Here is a 21,043-nt window from a genome sequence, read left to right as displayed (position 1 = left end):
AGTATTTGGTATTACACCGAAAATCAGGAGTTAAAAATGAACCAAGCTATTTGAAGTTAAACTTGAGTTCGCTCGATAAAAGCTCGTTCAAAATTGATGTAATGATTTGTCTCAACTGACCTTTTAACTATTTGCCTAACCACGTGACTCAAAAGATTAACCTCAAGTTTTACAGTAACTGGTGGGTGAATCCTTATGAAATTCTCCCGTTTCCCCGACGTGGGACAATGGGTTTTCACAATCTTCCATGCCCCTGGTGCACCACATGGTCCATCACAACTCACCAAGCGATGTGAGACAAGTATTCACTTAAGCATGACAAGCACCTCAAGCTCGTCTCATGTGGGACCCGTCCAAGCACGACAAGCTCCTCTCTTGTCGGGCCCACCCAAGCATGTCTCCTAGTGGGACCCATCTCACACTTCCAGTTGGTGCAAGCTCTGATAACACTTGAAACGACCCACCCCAGCTGACATTCTAACCATTTACCTAACCACGTGGCTCAAAAGATTAACATCAAGTCATACAGTAATTGGTGGACGAATCCTTATATTTCACATCAAATATTTCTCCCATTTCCCCGATGTGGGACAATGGGTTCTCACAATTGACTTGTTACGTAAACAAACCAAGACTCCGTTTGTTTCAAAGTAAAGCATTTTTCGATGTAAATTACTTTTCATATAAAATGATTTTGCAGAAAATAAAAGTTTCGTTTCTATTTTCTAGTGTTTGGTTGATAATTGTAATTAACATCATGTATGCATATATGTATATATATGTATGCATGTATGTATTACATACAAAATTTTTGTGTCTTTGATGAGAAAGCACATAGATAGATCATAAGTGGATAAGATTGGGGCTACGGGGAGCTTAGTAAAGTAACGTAATTATTTGTCGAGCAACAAAGTGAAGTTTGGAAAATGACTTACCACCTTTTCAAGAAAAAAACATTTTTAGCCATACAAAGTAAAATGTTTTACCTCGTAACCTCGTAAAATATTTTCTTGTTTTTCGCAAAACCAAACACCAAAAAATAAGTAAAATATTTTGCAAAAAAATATTTTTACGCCCAAATAAGTGGAGCCCAAATTTGAATGTATTTTTTAAGTTGCTAAAGTTTTCAAACCAAGATTAGACAAGTTACGAGTCGGGCTAGCTTGTTCCATTTGTAATGTCTAGAAAAATTAAAGTTACTCGTGATCGGTCAATTCAATCTCATTTGAGATCGCTAGCTTGGTAGGTAAAATATCAAGCTTGAATAGATTTTTAAAAATCATTAAGTTATTAAAATAAGGTTGAACAATTTGTGACTTATCTCGTTTGGCTTATGTTAATGTCAAAGCATAGATATTTAAAAAAGGGAGTGCAGACATTATTTCTCAACTAAAATTGGAATCCAGTTCAGCAAAAAATAATAATAATTAGAACCTGTTAACAAAAACTAAAATTGAGAAAATGATATAGATAATATGTCCAACCTTCCAGTCGATGTGAGCTCTTGGGGAAGATCAGCCTGTTATTCCCAGGGGCGGACCGAGTAAGGGGCACGTGGGGTCACGTGCCCCCGCCCCACCCCATCCCCCTTCTTTTTTTTTTAATTTATAGTTTATTTTTATGCAAAATGAGTTTTTTTTTTTTGGAAAAAATGAGTGGGAGAATGAGAAACCCACGCAAAAAACTCGACGGGGTGAACTCGCTCAACGCTTGATTTACTTTGTCATTGCCAGTCGCTCGTCTTTGTGGTCGTCACCCGTCACCTCATTGTTTTCCTCACCAATCATCAATTAAATTTGGGGCTACACGGCAAAAGTAACATTATATTGAAAGGACTTTTAATTTGGGGTTACAAAATTTAGGACTTTTTATTCTTTTCTTTTAAGGTTCGTAATATATATCTTGATTGTTTGGGAAAATTAGGTCATTTCTTTATTTGGTTTTTACCCAATGAATGGAATTTAAAATTCAATTTTTCATAGTTTGTGCCTCTGCACTTAATTTTGATTTTCACTTAAGGTTATTAGTATAATGTGCCCCTCACGTGAGGCAAATCCTAAGTCCGCCACTGATTATTCCTAGAGTAACTTTGAACATTAAGAGTCGCTTCTCTGTCTTTGTTTTTATTGCATTCTATTTCATCGTTTCTATAGACAAGAAGTTCGACTATATGAGTTTTCAGTGGCCGAGTGGCGTAGTCAGAAATTGATATCAGCGAGGGCAACATTTACACACGTTACATCGTTTTGAGAAACAATTTTTTCCCCTCTTTTTTTCAGGATTTTTTTCACATACAATTTGCTAATTTGAAGTATTTTAATGTTCATGTAAACAGAAAAAGTTAGTTGACTACCCCACTTACTTTTATGGACTTCGGATTGGTGCTGTGAGGTGCACTGCATCGTACTGCGCATCTCCGACACGATTCAACAATTCGGATCTCATCTCGACAACCAACGATCGAGAGCCGTTCATTACCGAGATGAGATCCAAGCCGTCGGATGCACGATGGCTCGGAGGTGCACAGTATGGTGCTGCGCACACTACTACATAGCACCATCCCCAATTCTACTTTTATTGCACTTTTAGCAAGTCTCAATTAGCTTCTAATAAACAAATTTCCAATCATGCTGCGCACACCACTGCACAGCTCCATCCCCAATTCTACTTTTATTGCACTTTTAGCAAGTCTCAATTAGCTTCCAAGAAACAAATTTCCAATCCAATATATGTAGTATGTTTCATACAAATCTAGCAATTTTCATAACTATTCACAACCAAAATAAATTATTTTTGGAAAATGACGGTCAATGATGTGTTTTGATAATTAATACCCGTCAAGAACATTTTGTTCATTAATAAATGTTCTTAGCATGTCCTTAAAATGTATTAATTATCAAAATACGTCCTGAGCCGTTATTTTCCCATTATTTTTTAGTAACTTGATGGAGTACTGCATGTGTTGTGCTGAGAATTTGAGATCAATACGATCTAAGAGCATGTACGCCAATGAAAATGTAAAAATGCTGATCAACAATGCACTTTTTTTATTTTACCTACTCATATCTCTCTCAACACTACATCAATACTATCTATTTTACCTAATTCCAATTAAAAAATATATTTTTCACTCATTTTTAATTATCTTTATTGTTTAAAGAGATGAGAAATGAGGGAGGAGAGAGAAAGAAAGAAATAATAAAAAAAGAAAGGAGTATGAATAGTGCATAGGTAAAAATAGAGAACAACTATTCATAAATGTATTTTAGCTCATCTTTTAGCTCATCTGGTGTAGACTATTTTTTTTATGTTTATCTTAGGTAAATTAGCAAAAAATGTATTTAAGATCATCTAGTATATTTGCTCTAAAGAGGCTACTTTATATGTCAAACAAAAAGCCACACCAAAAAAACACTGAAATTCCAGTAGGGCCACGGCCGGGCTCCACTGGGTGCCTCCGCCATGGAGAGTTATACATAAGGGAAAATACGAATTATCTTCTTATGGTTAGTCGTTTTGCAGATGGCCTTTCTGTGTTTTACTAATGACTACTTCACCTCCTTATGATTTTGGAGTAAAATACTAATAGTTGGATATTCCGTCCAAACTAACAGTGGGTATCACTCACGTGCCCCATTGCATTTATGACTTGAAAAATTGGATTTTCCCCCAAAAGTTAGGTGATGAAAAGACAAATTATAACACCCTTGGGGTTCTTTTTCTTCCCCAAACTCCTATGAAACCATATTCGATGATATCACAACTTTCTTGCACATATATCTATACGTATACGATCGCAGAAGGGGGATCCAATTCTGCCATCACCATCCACTAATTCCGGCCACTAATTTCATTTTCCTTCAAAAAAAAAATTCATCACTAGTATTCTAATGGGAGAATTTTTCAAAAGTCCATTATAGCACTTTTTAAACCATATTCGATGATATCACAACTTTCTTGCGCATATATCTATACGTATACGATCGCAGAAGGGGGATCCAATTCTGCCATCACCATCCACTAATTCCGGCCACTAATTTCATTTTCCTTCAAAAAAAAAAATCATCACTAGTATTCTAATGGGAGAATTTTTCAAAAGTCCATTATAGCACTTTTTAAACCTACTAAGTCCATTTCTAAATTCAAAAACCCCCCAAGTCCACTAACCTATTAGTAAGGATATAATAGCCTTGTTTAGTCTAATATACCCCTGTTTTTAAAAAAACAATTTACCCCGTTTTTTCATCCATTTCAAAAATGTCCATTCAAAATTAAACCTATTCCGAAAAAAACTCAACATCCATTACAAAACCCACCCCCCCTCCCCCCCTTCCCCCCCTTCTCAGAAAGACGATACAGACATTTCGAGAAAAACAATACATCGCCATCGGCCTTCTTCGTCGCCGTTCGTCGCCATTTTTTCAGTCGTACGTTATTCTCCTCCGTTCGTCGCCCTAGTTTCAGTCGGAACTTCTTCTCCGTTCGTCGCCCGATATTCGCCTATTCTAGTCGCCGTGATTTGCCCGTTCTAGTCGCCGTGCTTCGCCCTCATATTGCCGTCAAATCATACGACGCAATCGATACACTAGGTATGTTACCCTTCGTATATATGGTTATATAAATGGTTTTGCTAATTTTAGTTAGGGTTTTGTAGTGCGAGTATCTATATTGTTATATCACAAATTAGATGATTTTTCGATAATTGTTTGTTGACCACTTTGATTCCTTGTTCAAACAAGTTATTCGGAAAAATTTCTGAACGCTTTATGCTTTTGTTTGAGCAGTCCAGTTTATATGCTTATATAACTGGTTTGGTTATGTTAAGTTAAGGTTTTGGTTGCAAGTATATATTGTTATATCAATCTCTTAGCAGTCCAATTTATGCTTCTATTCGTATATATATGGTTATGTAAATTGTTTGGCCAAGTAATGTTACGATTTTGATTGTGAGTACATATGGTTATATCAATGTTGGCTATATATTCGGACCAATTAGGCCGCTGCGCGGACCATTTCAATAAACTAAATTAATTGGTTTAATTGTTATAACCAAATTCAACGAATATATGGTTTTCCCTATGTATATATGGTTATATAAATTGTTTGGCCAGGTAATGTTAGGGTTTTGATTGCGAGTATATATGGTTATATCAATGTTGGATATATATTGGGATCAATTAGGCTGCTGCGCGGACCATTTCAATAATCTAATTTAATTGGTTTAATAGCTATAACCAAAATCAACGAATATATGTTTTTCCCTCTGTATATAAGATACATATGGTTATATATTTTGCTGGTATAGTGTATAATGAGACTTATAACATTTAGGTTATATAACGTTTAGGTTTTCATTTGACCCGTTGATATCATGGAACATATATGGTAATATCAATTTCTCGAATCCTTTTGCAAACATGTAAAGATGTTTGTTTCCATATGTTAAATTTTTTCAGTGTATGTGCAGCAATGACAAATCCTAAAAAAACAGGGAAAGAGTTGGTACCTGTGGCGTATGCAGCAGAAGCTCGTCCATTAGCAATGATTGACCCACAAAAACAGATGAGGCAGAAGAAGACACCAAGAAAGCGAACACTAGACCCAACTAGCATAAATATTGAGGACAATGACGATAATACCGAGGTCGTCAAGTCTACCTCTACCACCCCCCGGAAAAAAGTGGCAGAAAGAAAGAGTAAAGGACCAGTAGTAGCTGCTGAAACACCAACTATCCAGAGTTCCCCAACCACAAGAAAAAAAGGCAGACAATTATGATAAGATTGAGGTAGTCAAGTCTTCATCCCCCTCCCCCGCGAAACAGGTGCCCACAATGAAGAGAAAAGCATCAAAAGTAGCTGCTGTAGAGAAAACTGTCCATACTTCCTCCCCAACCCCAATTAAAAAGGTTACCATGTCAAAAATGAAGATCAAAGACCGTGGGACAAAGACAAAGACTGAAAAGGTTTATGAGAGAAAGAGGAAAAGGCCTAATAGGGAAGCTGAAGTGATTATAGATCTGCAAACCCCGACAAAGAGGGTGACACGATCTTCTGAGGCAGTGCAGAAAATCCAAAGAGGTAATGACAATGAAGAAACAAAGATTGACAAACGGAAGGCCACAAAAAAGAAAGTAAAAGATCTACAAACAGATGAGCAAGAAGAAAGGGAAGACAAAAGATTTAAAAGGAAAACAAGGTCTCAAGTCTCCAAGGACATAAAAGCAATGGTGAGCAAAAAAGAAAAGGGAGATGAAGAAGAAGAGGAGTGGGATGAAGAAGAAGGGGATGAAGAAGAAAAGGTAAAGGGGAAGAAATGGCAAAAAAGTAAAGGGTTCATGGGCAAGAAAGGCATACGAAAACAAGAAAAAATGGAAACCGGGATGTCTAATAATCCCCAAAAAGTAATGAGGCACATTCAGTACAGGTAATGGCACCAGATCATATGTATATGATTGTTTTGATATAATGTTATATATATTATATTCACATGTGCAAGCATATATATGATGTTATCTGAAATATATATGGTTATATATGATAATATGTACCATTCTGAATGTATTGCAACAGCATACAAATGTTAGTTGTTCCATATAAACTTTGATATAATGTTATATATGAATTACTTAACAGTGAAAGGTTATATATGTAGTTGTAACCTGAATTACATATAGTTATATATGATATTCTGTATCAATGTCTATTTTTTGCAGGTCAACTTTAAATACTGTGGTAAAACTGATAAAGAGTATTCCTACCGGGGAATTCACACCACTTCAAATTCAGGAGATCAATCAAACACCATTCGCAGAGCTTGTGTTGGGTATTGTCGAAGCAAATCTGGATGAGGCCTACGTAAGGAAAAGCGATACTGACGTATTAAAATTGGTAAAGCAATATGAGGGGACGGGTGGGAGATTCAAATTGGGTGGCAAGTCTGTAAGAATAACAGCCAAAGAGGTTACACTGATATTTGGGATACAATCTGGTACTACGAGGATTGTACTAAATCTAACTCCAAGGGTTCCAAATTCAAATTTTGCGGATCGTCTCTGCCCAGGTCCCAAAGGCCAAAGGATATTGACCATTCCGGTACTAAGGGAATTCTTTGCCAAGGCTGTTAAAGGTTCGACTTTGGAGGATGCGAAGGACGTGGCGCTTGTCCTATGCCTTTTGTTAATAGGGACACTGTTTTTTGCAAATACACAAGCCAGAGTGAGTTGGGGTTACTTGGAGTTCATTGAATCTTTGGATAACAGCACGACATACGATTGGGCAACCTTCATAACTGAAGATATCATTCAAGAACTAAACAAAAGTGCTTCTTCGAAACCAACAAAAGTCGGAGGATGCGTAATGGGACTTATGGTAACAATGACTTTACTGTTTATAATTTTCCTAGCTTTTCCAATTTTTTGGTATGTTTTAATCTAATTTGTGCCTATATTCGAAAACAGTATTGTCTTTGTGAGCATGTGTCTTTAATTAAACAAGGAGATCCACAAATCATACCAAGGTTCATCAAGTGGAAGCTTGGTGACCTAACCAAGAAACTGCGTACAAACAAATTGGACTCTCTTGATCCTCAATCGGTAAATTTTTTATATGGTTATATGTTTTTTTGAGTTACATAGTTTATCCATTATGAAACAGTTTTGGTGGTAGATGTGAGTTATAAACATCATTGTTTATTATTTATTTTTAAAGGTATTATCCTCAGAGTTAGAGCCAAACAACAAGGAGGAAGAGTTGTACAGGTTTTCCTCAGTCCCCGGACACGAGGCTGATGTCAAGGATGCTAAGTTGAAGACGGCAGTTGACAAGTCGGGCGATGAGGTCTTGCAGGATACAAGCGATGAGGAAACGGATAATGATCAGGATGAAGTGGTAGCCCTCCGAGGCATAATCAGAAAGTTGACTGAAGAAAATGCGAAAAATGACCAGATAATTTCTGAGCTTCAGAGGGAAAACAAGGAGAAAATTGCCACAATTGCTGAACTTAGGAGAAGGATTACAAAGCATCAACAATCCACAACACTTGGTTTCGGATTTGAAGGCATTTCGGCACAGTTTGATAAAGATCACCTAGAATACGAAAACATTACTTTACAGACAGAGATTGGTGGCATGCTCATAGAGAAAGACATTGTTGAAGAAAAACTAGAAGTGGTCGGAGACATCATTGATGATTTTGTGACACACACTGTCACACAAACGTACCCGGTAATGTTTGTATATATTAGGTTATATATGAACTTTTATATATTATGTTAAAAATATTAAGTTATATATACAATTATAACTGGGTTTTTTTTTTGGAAAGCAGATCGGTGAAAATGTGGATGAGAAGGAGTCCAAAGCTAAAAAAGTGGATGCCGGGAGAGAGATACATGAAGTTGAAAATGAGGACAAAGAAGAAGAAGAAGAAGAAGAAGGTGGGCGGTTTGAAATTGTCCAGAATGAGGGTGGGCCAGAGCACATAATGGTGCCAGATGCAGATGTGGACAGTACAACTATTGAAGCATACATGAGTATACTACAATGCAACACACCTAAAAGGAAGAAGGTGAAAACCAAAGTAAAAGTGAAATCATCGTCCCTGACTAGAGGAGTGAAGAAAACTTTCACCAGAGTGGAGAAGCGATTAGACGATTTTGTCTACGTTGATTTGAAAAAGGGGGCAAAGAAATCATCAAAACAAAAGTGGAATTTGAGTGAAGCACCGTTGATTCACTTGCTCCCGAATACCGATGCAAACCTATTGCGTCAAATTGTTGACTGTTCTGACGCAGATCTTAAGTAAGTCAATATACTACAATAATATAACCTCATATGGAAAGATTGCATTACATGATCTCTGCTGCTGTTTACAACATTATCTCTGTGCTGACAGTTTTTTCGTAGACATAATTTTCAGTCACTGCCAAATCCAAACACCCAAACGATTTACGTACAGAATATATGTGAAAAAAAGATAATTATGATAATCTGAAAAGTAATGATGGTGTTGAAATTACCACTTGTTGTAATCTATAGAAGCATACTCCTATTGTACCACAATTTAGTTCACATAGTGCACTATGTTTCCTCTCCAATCCTAGTAATGGAAAAGGCAAAACATGATATAGGAGTGCAGACACATTAGCAGACATCAACATTTTGATGATTCCTAGATGCAGTTTTAGGCTTTCATCTAAACAGAAAGCTACTGCCACTATTGAATGATAACGCTACTACTGAATTCTCAAATGAATACATGATATTGATTTTTTGTTGCATGTTGCATGTTTCCATGAAATCTCGTCAATAGCAACCTTATGCAAGTTTTTTGTTGCATTAACATTTTTTTTTTTTTGGCATATAACTTCTCTTTTTTTTTTCATTACATATTTTTTTTCCTCTGAGCTGATCTCAAGTAATTGCTGAAATTTTTTTGGAACACGTGTGATAACAGTTGCACCGTCTGGACCAGTGATGTGACAAGAGAAGTTATACCCCTGGAAGACGTAATGAAACTCTTGCAAAGAGAGGACGTCTCAAATTGGGTATGGCAATCATATCTTATATACAAATCAAACTGGATATTGGTCGATCCTATTGTTTCCTAAATATGGAAACTAATGCAAATGATCGACGGTCTCGCTCGTACGTTAACAATCCAGCTGGAAAAAGATACGCTTAACCATGGTAACGTTGCATATTTTCCATGCACCATCTGGGTAAGAAACATCTATTTTAATTTCGTAATTGCCTGCTTATTTAAGGTTATATATGATCATCTGTCTAATGTCCTTAAAACCTTTTTCAATGCAACAGACTATACTGCACAACGAGAAAAGCGACATGAGAACAGTTCTGCTCGACGAAAAGCTCCATCGTGTGTTTGAAAACGTTCGGCAACATGGGACTAAATATTATTGGTACTTGGTATTTCCTATGAATGGCAGCGGGAACAAACCGCTAAAAATTTGTCCGTACCATTGGACCATTCTTTTCTTTGATGTTAGGAAAAAGAAATGGATGCACTACAATTCGTTGAAGAAGAGAGACGGCAGAGATCCAATTCTGAAAGACGCTACCTTTGTGGTACACTTAATAATTTCATATATGCAAATACTCATAAATCCATTCACGAACAATATCAACACTACTAATGTTGTGCTTCCTAAATGTAGAAAAAATACGTGGAGAACTACATGAAGGACAGGCATGCTGAGCTGAAGAACAAAAGTACCGGTACAGAGATACTCTTTGGAGAACAAAATTTCGATGCTCCAATCTGCTCACCTCAAAATGCTCCACAACAAGAAAATACATCGTAAGCTTCGAAACTCCATAAAACTCGTACATACAGCAGTTTGCAAAAACTCCATAAAACTTATCATTCTTATTGGCCTCGAAACTATGTAGGGTTGATTGTGAGGTTATCGTCTGCACGCTCATGGAACTATTGGCGCACCTTGAACCAATCCCAAAAACACTGACGAAGACAGAAATTGATCAGTTTAGAGCTGGTTTAGTCTCCCGAATTTTGAACGATGAAGGTAGAAGCTGGACAATAAAGAAATGGGAAGCTAGAAGGATGGGGAAGGGGTCGCAATGACCGTTCGTGAGATGGAGAGTGATATGATGGTGAGATTGTAATATGGGGAGTGAGATGGTGTCATCGGGACAAATGTGGTTTTAATTTTTTTGTAAGGATAGATGAAAGTTTTTTTTTGGAATGAGATGGTACAAAATTCTCTGATGGTTCATTCCGAACAAACTTTGACTTATACGACTGCAATCTGATATTTCCCACAGATCTGTATCAGATTTTTGACATGTTTTACTTCGTATATATGGTTATATAAAAGTTGTTGGAATTAAGATGTTGCTGCTGTTCTGTTTCTTGCAGCAGTTGTAATGTTCTGATTTGCTTTGCACACTACTGTTCTGTTGTTTTCTACTGCTGTTCTGTTCTGCTCCTTATTGGGTATTGTCTGTCCTTTCACTGCTGCTGTTATGTGTTGCATATGATGAATCCTTGGTTTAATTAGTAGTGGCTCCAACTGTGATATATCAACTGTGTAGCTCATTTTACTGTCGTTTGCTATTTGCTACTGCAGACTACTGTTGTACGAGTAGCAGATAGCTGTTGTTGGTGGGTTTTTGACTACTCATGCTATTATATTGCTTTTTATAGTACCTTATTTCATGTCTATTAGCTGTTATAGTGGCTTTTAGCTTGTTTGGACTTATCATATGGGGGTTGTCCCTTAGAGTGTACATGCTTTTCTAGGGGGCTGTCCCTAGCATAAATCTGCTTTGGTTTTTTTGCTGCTGTTAGAATGTGCAGCTGTCTTCCGCCTGTCAGCTACTGTTAAGACTGTTATGTTGTTGTTTTGGCTGTCATATCATTGTTATACAGCTGCTGATGTTGTGATTTTGGTTTAAGTCTTAGCTACGTGATGATGTGACTACGGCTTGAATTTGGTATGATGTGTGGCGGCTCTACTATACAATCTGCCTACGGCAATAATCTGGTGATGTATGCCTTTTGCTTCAATGCTATGCTGCATGTTCTGTTCTGCTACAAGCTGATGCTGTTCAGAACTGCTGCCGGTAGGAAGAATGGCAAACATAGTTGATCCTAAGAATGGCACACACTGCCTCTGTCCAGTATTTGAAGTGTTTTGTTGCTAGTGTTAGTAGAACAAGCTTAATGTTATTCTGTTATCTTTTGTTGATGTCTTTAAGACGTTGTTTCCTTCCCTCTTACTATTTTACGAACATTTATGGCCATTTTTTGGAATATGTCATATGTAACTCAAAAATAAAAGGATAATATATAATGTTATATAAGTACATCAACGTTATATACAGTGTACCAGGAAAGCAGAATATAAAATGTTATATAACGTTATATAACATTATTCTGTCAAACTGTACAGAACTGATGTGCACCTGAAAAGGAGAAGGGATAACTTTATATAATATTATATAACGTTAATATCTCAAACTGTGCACAACTCATGTCTACAAAACATTAAACTCTTTATTTATCCATAATCCAAAAGAAACAATTTCAATATTTAAGCATGAATAATGAAAAAAAGAAAAAACAAACAAACCCCCAACTTAATTCAATTATCCATCCTAATCTCTCCTTTATTCTCATATTTGATCTCTTTGCCTCATATATCGCTTGGATCCATGTGGTCCACCAAATTTCCTTCCCCTCCACAAGTTTTTATAATAACCGTTGCAGCATGCCTACATATGAAATCGGTAGATTGCCAATTTCCACAAGAGCAGGTCCTTTTCTCAACAGATACTACCTTCGGGATACGACAGCGTACCTCGTACAAACCACCCTTTGACATAATGATCCTCCACGACCTTCCTTTTTTGATAAAGTGAGCTAACTTCTTATCCATCTTCGGACAAATCACTGAATTCCATTTCATCGACTTTACTCTCCTAGCTGCCATTTGCCTCATAATTTTGCGACGAAGCTCATCAACTAAATAAAATACAGGCATTTCCCTAGTTTTAAGAATTCAATTATTAAACGACTCCACAGCACTAGAGCTCATCTCGCCATACTGTTGACCTTCGAAATACGCGTTACTCCAATGCTCTTTGGGGACACTCGCAATAAAGGTCCTAGCTTTATCTCTGCCAAATTGGTAAAAATCTTCCTCAGCAGCTTTGTAAACCGACACCGATGAAGCATATGCACATTTGTTGAACAATTCAACGAGCCTGTTCCGAAAACCTTTTCTAAACCGTCCCGGAAAGTGATCCTTCAAGTTAAACTGTATGTGATAGAGACAATATGCATGATGACAACCGGGGAACATAACAGGAATGTTGTTGACAAGACCTGCGTTACGATCAGTAATAAAGGTAATAGGACGAGTGGACAATGTACTCCTTAAAAGGCCAAGAAACCAAGTCCAATTAGCTTCATTTTCAGCATCACAAATTGCATAAGCTATAGGGAATAGACCTGCACGTGAATGATAAAATATTACATCATATGCAAACTTTTGTCATGTGTAGCTTCGCATAATAAAACATACAATGTTATATATTCAAAACTGTATAAATGAAATCTAATATATAAGGTAAAAATATAAAGAACCAACACAAACATACATTGATTTGCATATTTCCCTGTTGCGGCAAGGAGTGATCCTTTGAATCTACCTTTCAGATGGGTCGCATCAAGACACAGAAAAGGCCGACAGTAGTTGAACCCCTTGATACAAGCATCAAACGACACAAACAGTCGCGAAAACTCCTTGGTTACAGGATCAGATTCAAGCCTCAAAACGCTCCCCGAATTCGTAGCCCTTGCAGCTTCAACGTACCACCGAAGCCTATCGAATGAACCTTCATAATCTCCATATAATCCCCCCCTTGCCTTTTCAACATCTAACCAAGCACTATGATAGCACAGATCAAGACCATACTTGTCCGTAAACATATCCATCATGTCGATAGGTGAAGTCTTGGGTGTTTTCTCGACAATCCCAGCTATCTCATTCGCAACCAGACGGGATGACACACGCTTATGCTTATTGGTTCGGTACGTTGAACCACAATTATGCTCATTATGACACTTTGTAATATGAAATACTCCATTGGTTTTATTTAAAATAGCATGCACGTACCATTCACACCCTACAATAACACAAACAGCTGTCACCCTAATATTGTCATTTTTCACCAAACGGTACATAAAGCCATTCTCAATCGCATATTTAGCTAGATCCTGCCTGAACTCCTTCACACCTAAGGGAAATTCTTGTCCAACAACCTCTATCAAATGAGCCCAAGCTTCAGTCAAATACGTAGGCTCAGCATGTTTACAATACTTTTCCGCGGGGTCCATTCTATCAACATATTCTAACTCATCATCAACCACTTCATCAACATCACCCACTTCATTAATAGTACTACCAACAATTAACCTGCTACTATGTTTATTCTCATCAACCTTTGCGTTTATGCGATCACAATTACTAAACAAGAAAAGCATGTTCTTAAAATCAGATTCATTATGAAGAGCACAATATCCATCCTCATAAGCATATGAAACAGAAAACCCACCAACAGACAGATTTTCCCACCTATTACGAATACTGCTTAAGACATCCTTCAACCTACCACCACCCGATAACCTCACCGGAAGAATCTGCAACCCATACTTACAAAGAAACATGATTGTTGAATCCATGACAACTGCACACATAACAACACACAACAAAACAAAAAAATCAAATAATAGAAAAACGTGGTTATATATCAAAAACCATACAATGTTACAAACACAATATATAACGTTATATAAATACAATAACGTTATATACAACGAATCTGAAAAGGAGAATATAACGTTATATAACAACAGTAACGTTATGTACAATGTCAAATACGACTCTTATCCAGTTATAACATGCAATTCTTATATGTATAATAACAACTTCAAATACACCAAATTCAATGACAGAAACGAAATCAAGAGCAACAGATCAATAGAGAGATAGAGTTACCAGAGAGGGAGGGAAGCGAGACTAGGGCCTGGATTTCATGGAATGAATCGTCTGGGAACAGAATATATTCGCGATCACCGGAGAAGGAACAGAATATCACCAACACCAAAATAAGAATCGTGATAAACGAATGAGTAATAGTAGATGATCTCAAGATCAAGCCCTAGCTTTCTGATTTCACACTCTTTCTCTCTGTCTCTCTATTCTAACGAAAAAAGCGTGGATTCAAACGTCAGGGGATAATGGGGGGGGGGGGGGGGATAATGGGCTAAACATAAGGGATTTGAATGGAAGGGTAAATCAGTCAGGGATTATTTCTCTTTTAAAAGAAACGGACTTTATGCCTTATCAAATAACTATTTGTGGACTTAGTGGGTTAGAAATTTGATCAATGGACTTAATGGGTTTGAAACGTGGTATAATGAACCCTAGGCCAATTTTTTATATTCTAATCTACCAAGCAAATCCACTGACTCACTCGATATCATCACCGGCCGGCCGAAAAAAATGGTGATTATGGAGACGACGGCAATGCGGAAACGGTGATCGATTGAGGGTGGAGGTGAAGGCAGTTTCAACGGAGGTTTTTCGGCGTGGGGGCGGGAAGACAGTGGGTCACGGTGGTTAGAGAGTGAAGGTGGTACGGTGGCAAGCTTGGGGGAAGGGAATGGTACGGTGGTGCGGCAGTCGTGGTGTCTGGATTGGAGAAGAAGATGCAAGGAGCAGATGATTTTCCGAAGCGGGGTCGAATTTTTTTTCTGTCAATATATGTTTTATGCAAGAAGAAAAGTACTACCTTATCCCAAAAAAGCACTGTCAATATATGTTTTATGCAAGAAGAAAAGTACTACCTTATCCCAAAAAAGCACAAGGGTACTACAGTCATTTACCGTCAACAGAGTTAGAATTGCACTTCACTCCAAACCTATACCTATAGAGAGGCAAAGTGGTCATTAGTAAAATACAAGGAGGTCATCTACAAAACCGTCAAACCACATTGAGGTAATCCGTACTTTGCCCTGTAAATAATATACATGACCTTCCTTTGTCCGTAATGGATATTATTGGATTGACAACGTTGTATTCATTAAAAGTCAAAGCAATATTAAAGCATGTCTATGATTCGCTAAAACTAATTACGTTGTATTCATTAAAGTCAATGCAATATTAAAGCATCTCTATTATTAACGAATTTTTTTTGTCAACCCATATTAAATCAACACTTGCACAAAACAATTCTCCATTGATTTGTTACCTCATAATCAAAAGGTTATAGTAAGAGAGACGTGGGAGATCACTGGCTTCAGCTTTCTATTTTTTGGGGCTCTCTATCGTTTTACTTTTTAGTATGATCAGCATGAGGCTCGCTTTCTGGATAGGTGGTGATTTGATGATCGTTCTTCTCAATATGAGATGGAATCCTCTTGTAAAAAGTACTGTTGCCAAACTAGTTGCGGACTCCACTGGGCCTTAATTGCCTTTGCCGTTGGGAGTTTTACCTTACCTTCCTTTTACGTAATGAAATCTTAGATTGATCATGTTGCAAATTGCATTCATTTTCTGGAGGAAAGTTAATGATTTCGAGGAAGGTGGTTCACTTTTGTTGGCTTTTTAATTCCGTCGTTTTGGAGGTTTTTTCGGTTTTGTTTCATTTGGATTGTTCCTTTGTATTTCTTGGTGTTGTTTAGGTTGTTTTGGGGGTTTTGGTTGGTGGTTTGTTTCGGGTGTTTTGGCTCTTTTTGTGGTGTTTTCGGTTGGAATTTTGCCCTTCTATGGGTTTTGGTTATCGGTTGGCGTTTTTTCACCAGTGTGCCCGTGACCATTTAATCTATGTAATCTCTTCAAAGATTAATAAAATCTTTTTGCTTAGCAAAAAAAATTGCATTCATTAACGTCAAACTGCAATAATAAAACGTCTGATTTGCCAAAACTTTTGGTCAAACAAATATTTAATCAACACTTGCACAATACAATTCTCTTGCGCCATCATAATCAGAAGGTTATAGTAAGAGAGACATAGGAGATCAATGACTTGAGCATTCTATTGTCTGGGTTCGTCATCGTTTTACTTTCGACAGACACCACCTCCAAACTCGATTTCAGTCTACTTTATTTTGTGTTAATAATAGAGCATGAGGCTCGCCTTCTAGGTGGCCAGTGATTTGAGTTATTTTTTAGTGGTATTTGTGATGAAATCCTCTTGTAAGTGTCGCCAAACTAGTCATGGACTCCACTGAACCGTAATTGCCTTCGTTGTTGGGAGTTTTACATGACCTTCCTGGACTTACTTGATTTAGGCCTGTCAATGGACCGAATCCGATCCGAAAAATTCGATCCGGATCCGGATCCGATAACATCGATCCGATAATTCGAATCCGGTAATTCAATACGGATCCGGATCGGATCGGATTAAATTCGTTATCAATCCGAATCCGAACTTTATTTTTTTTTAAAAAAAAAAAAATTTTTATTTTGAAAAAAAAAATGTTTAAGAAGTTGTATTTTTATTTTTATTTTCTATTTTTAATTTTTTAAATTTTTTTTTGGAAAATAATTTTTTTTTGAAAAAAAAAATTGTATTTTTTTGAAAAAAATATTTTTAAAGTAAAAAAAGTTTCCGGATCGGATTCGGATTTTCGGATCGGATCGGGATTTTTCAGATCCGGATTACCACTATCGGATTTGAGTCTTATCGGATCCGGCCTATTGACAGGCCTAACTTGATTCTTGGATAGACCACATGTTGCATTCGTTAAAGTTCAACGGCAATATTAAAGCACTCCATGATTTGCCAAAACTTTTGGTTAAACCATTTTAAATCAACACTTGCACAAAACAATTCTCCACTGAATAATTTGTGACATCATAATCAAAAAGGTTATAGTATTTGGGTTCCACTAAAGCCTTCTTAAAAAAAAGAGAGTACTTATTTGCAATTTTTCACACTTTCAGAATAATATATTTATGAAAAAAAATTCAATTTTTTTTTGTACCGTTCAAAAGATCTTATCGAGATCTATTATCTATCAAACAAAATTCATATTGCACAAAAAATTATTTCGGTAAGTCCATTATTTTATGCTTGAAAATTATAAATAAGTACTTATTCTTTAAAAAGATTTAGGGGCTATTTGATAAAACTGAAACTAAAAGCTAAAAAATTAAATACTAAAAGCTGAATGTTGAATATTTTAAGCTGAAAAGCTGTCTGATAAATATATTAAGTACTAAATTAAAGAAATGGATGAATGATGGTTGTGCAATGGTGGCGTTGTGGTGGTGGGTTGTAATGGTGGAGTAATAGTGGTGGTGGTTGTGGCGATGGAGTGGTAGTTGTGCAATGGTGCTGTTGTGGTGGTGGTGGCAGCGACAGCGACAGCGTGGTAGTGGTGGTGGTATGGTCATTGAATACAAGTACGCAAAAATTCAGCCACAATTAAGTAGCTCAAAGCTACATTATTTTCAACTTTTTAGCTTACATTTTAAGTAGGGGTGTCAAATGGACGGGGTTGGACCAAATTGGGTATATTATAAGTGGGTTGGGTCTCTAATAGGCCATTGACCTATTTAGAACTCATTAGTTATGAGGTCAATGACCCATACCCAAACCAACCCATTTATTTAAAATTAAGCCCAACCTGCCCATTAACCCGATTACTTATCCATTAAAATTTAAAATGATTAAAATACCCATGTACACTAAAATACCCATGTACACTAAAATGACCATATTACCCTTGTACATCTAAATGACTAAAATACCCTTGTACATTAAAATTACCATATTATCCCTACGGGCGGCAGAGAACCATTTCATACAATGTGCACCAATAATACTCAAAACAACGTATAATACCAGTATAGTACTACTAGAGTTCTGCCCATGACTAGTGGAATTAAATTAAAAACCTTCTTTTGCTTATTTCTGTATGTGCAAAAAACTTTCCCTACAAAAATGAAAGATACCAACGTAACAAATGCATACACATTGAGCTCATTTTTTATGAGATCACTCAAATTATTATTATAGTACTAATAACCGGTTCGGATCAATTGTGTGGGATTAAAAGTGAACCTGACACAATGATTGGTAACGTAGGAGGGGAGGAGCTAAGGTTCATGGTTTAAAAGTTAATCACTTAAGTCGCAAAAAAAAAAAAACACAGTTAAAAAACCACTTGAAAAAAAAAAAACAGTTAACTGCCCATTTTTTATGAGATCACTCAAATTATTATTATAGTACTAATAACCGGCTTGGGTGTTTTGTTAACGCTTCTGACGATATCAAACGAAACTCATTTTTTACAGAGACCTTAAACGACATATTTTGAACAAAATAAGCGGTTCCGATCATTTTTGCGCGACCCGAGACGGGAGAAAAAGACCGCTGTGCACAGCTGCTGTGCACGAATCATTTCTGCACCCAAAATACCCTAATATCCTCGCCTCTCCTCTCATCTGTCCTTCCCACAAACCTTTCTTCATCTCTTGTCTTCATCAACTCGCCACCACCAAAATAACCACCACTAAACTCTCTGACATAAAAAACCTCCGCCGCCGCCGAAAAACTCGCCTCCGATGTCCCCATCGCACCACCACCCGACTCCCCTTCCTCCTTTGCCGCCCTTTGCGCGTGCCTCGACGCTGCCACTTGGATTTGCGACCGCGACAGTTCGGCCGCGTTCGGAACAACCGGCGGACAATCCGAGAAATTTAGCATCGCCGACGGCCTGCGGAGGCAGAAGGCGGTGGCATCGTAGGCCTGGGCGGCCGTCCGGTACAACCCTAGCCAGATCCTGTCGCGGCTGTTCGGTTGCCGCAACTCCGCCACCCACTTCCCCCATTTCCTCATCCTCACCCCCTTGTAACGGTTGTCACGGTTCCCAGACCCGTCGTTCGCACACCGGACTCGACTGTAGCTTATCCGTCAACAACTCAAGTCGATGGGCCCGCCGCCAAAGATAGGGAGTGACGTTCGAAACACACAAACAGATTTGAAGAATTATGACAGAAGGAAGATTTCTGTGGCGATCGTGGTCCTCGCCCCTCTGATTTCTATGGAAATTGCGTCCCAGTTGACCATGGGGGAACAATTGTTCCAGTTGTAGCTATGTTCGTCCTCTGTCGTTGTGGTGGTGGTGCTATAGCCGAATAATTCATGTTCCGCGATGGTTTGATCCACCACCGTAGCCATAGGAGTCAAAACAGTCTGCAATTTGTGAAATTCAAGCTTAATTTGGGGGGGGGGGGGGTGGTTCTTCACTGTTGTATTGTTTTGTTTAACGTGGCACTATTTGTCTTTATAACAGGTGTGAATTCTTTATTTGTAAATGCAAATTCTGTCCCAAAATGCAAAATTCACCTGTCACAAAATACAGAATTCACACGTTCAAAAATTTTGAGTTGTGAATTGTGTAGATGAGTGTGAATTTTGCAGAATTCTGAAAAAGGGGTGTGAATTCACACCAAGGCTTCCCCCGGAATTCACACCAAGAATTCACACCCAAAATTCACATCAAGACTTCACTCAGAATTTACACCAAGAATTCACACCCAGACTTCATTCAGAATTCACACTAAGACTTCACACCAATCTATTAGAATGGTCATAATAAAAATCTTCGGGAAATTCCATTGCAGATGGGGTGTGAATTGTGTAAATGAGTTGTGAATTCTGCATTTAGGGGTGAATTCAGAAAAATGAGTGTGAATTTTTGAAAGAGATGCGAATTCTGGGGGTATGAATAGTGCAGATGGGGGGTGAATTCTACAAAAAAAAAGATGTGAATTTTAGGGGTGTGAATTCTGCAAAGGTGTGAATTTTAGGAGGTGTGAATTCTCGGGGGTATGAATTCTTGAGGTGTGAATTCTAGGAGATGTGAATTCTAGGAGGTGTGAATTCTTAGAGTGTGAATTCTGGGAGGTGTGAATTTTTGGAGGTGTGAATTTTTGGAGTGTGAATCCTGGGAGTTGTGAATTTGGAGATGTGAATTCTCGGAGGTGAATTCTGGGGCATGAAAAGTGATAGAGGCAAAATAGTAAAAGCATCTTTAAAAAAGAGTCTAGATAGGATAACACTTTAAAAAAGGGTTTGCATGGAACCGCATGTAAAATTTGGGACCGGCCAGAAATTTCCCGAAGTGGAAAGAGTGGGGGGTGGGTGGGCGGTGGTGGTGGGTGGGTGTTGAAACTTATGGAAGTCCATAACTATTCATTTAGCCCATGGTTCATTCTTGAGAGGACTGCTACCGGTACCGACGGCTCTACGGGACTTATTGGATCACATACAGATAATTCGAGCCGTTCAATAATTCAATAATTTAAAAAAAGAATCGGGTGAACCTGCGAAAAATCATTCTCAATCCGATATGTATAGGTGCTCAATCCAATATTCCATTTTTTCATTCAGATTTCAGCACCTACACATATCGGATTAAGTTGATTTTTCACTAGCTCACTCGGATTTATTTTTTTAAACTATTGAACGGCTCCATCTGTACG

General features: G+C 37.6%; 2 protein-coding genes across 2 annotated transcripts; one reads left to right on the top strand and one right to left on the bottom strand.

The window, feature by feature from the left end:
- The first annotated feature begins 9,705 nt into the window (after window positions 1-9,705).
- Window positions 9,706-10,703, top strand: LOC131298001 (uncharacterized). Its single transcript, XM_058323250.1, has 3 exons — window positions 9,706-10,085; window positions 10,175-10,317; window positions 10,410-10,703. Exons 1-3 carry the CDS (start codon window positions 9,771-9,773, stop codon window positions 10,600-10,602), a joined length of 651 nt encoding a protein of 216 aa, XP_058179233.1. The 5' UTR covers window positions 9,706-9,770; the 3' UTR covers window positions 10,603-10,703.
- A 1,623-nt stretch (window positions 10,704-12,326) lies between these two features.
- Window positions 12,327-14,260, bottom strand: LOC131336543 (uncharacterized). The gene is made up of 2 exons (XM_058372419.1): window positions 13,143-14,260; window positions 12,327-12,993 (listed from the first exon to the last, which is right to left on the bottom strand). Exons 1-2 carry the CDS (start codon window positions 14,239-14,241, stop codon window positions 12,542-12,544), a joined length of 1,551 nt encoding a protein of 516 aa, XP_058228402.1. The 5' UTR covers window positions 14,242-14,260; the 3' UTR covers window positions 12,327-12,541.
- Window positions 14,261-21,043: the final 6,783 nt, after the last annotated feature.

This window comes from Rhododendron vialii, chromosome 8a (genome assembly GCF_030253575.1).
Source record: "Rhododendron vialii isolate Sample 1 chromosome 8a, ASM3025357v1".
NCBI lineage: Eukaryota > Viridiplantae > Streptophyta > Magnoliopsida > Ericales > Ericaceae > Rhododendron > Rhododendron vialii.
This window is presented reverse-complemented; position numbering and strand designations above follow the sequence as displayed.

Excerpts from the sequence above, each read along its gene's own strand:
- LOC131336543 (XM_058372419.1), bottom strand. The coding sequence starts at position 14,241 with ATGTGTGCAGTTGTCATGGATTCAACAATCATGTTTCTTTGTAAGTAT. Across the intron at positions 12,994-13,142 it reads AGGGAAATATGCAAATCAAT|GTCTATTCCCTATAGCTTAT; the intron begins GTATGTTTGTGT and ends ATTCACGTGCAG.
- LOC131298001 (XM_058323250.1), top strand. The coding sequence starts at position 9,771 with ATGATCATCTGTCTAATGTCCTTAAAACCTTTTTCAATGCAACAGACT. Across the intron at positions 10,086-10,174 it reads TGAAAGACGCTACCTTTGTG|AAAAAATACGTGGAGAACTA; the intron begins GTACACTTAATA and ends TCCTAAATGTAG. Across the intron at positions 10,318-10,409 it reads CCACAACAAGAAAATACATC|GGTTGATTGTGAGGTTATCG; the intron begins GTAAGCTTCGAA and ends GAAACTATGTAG.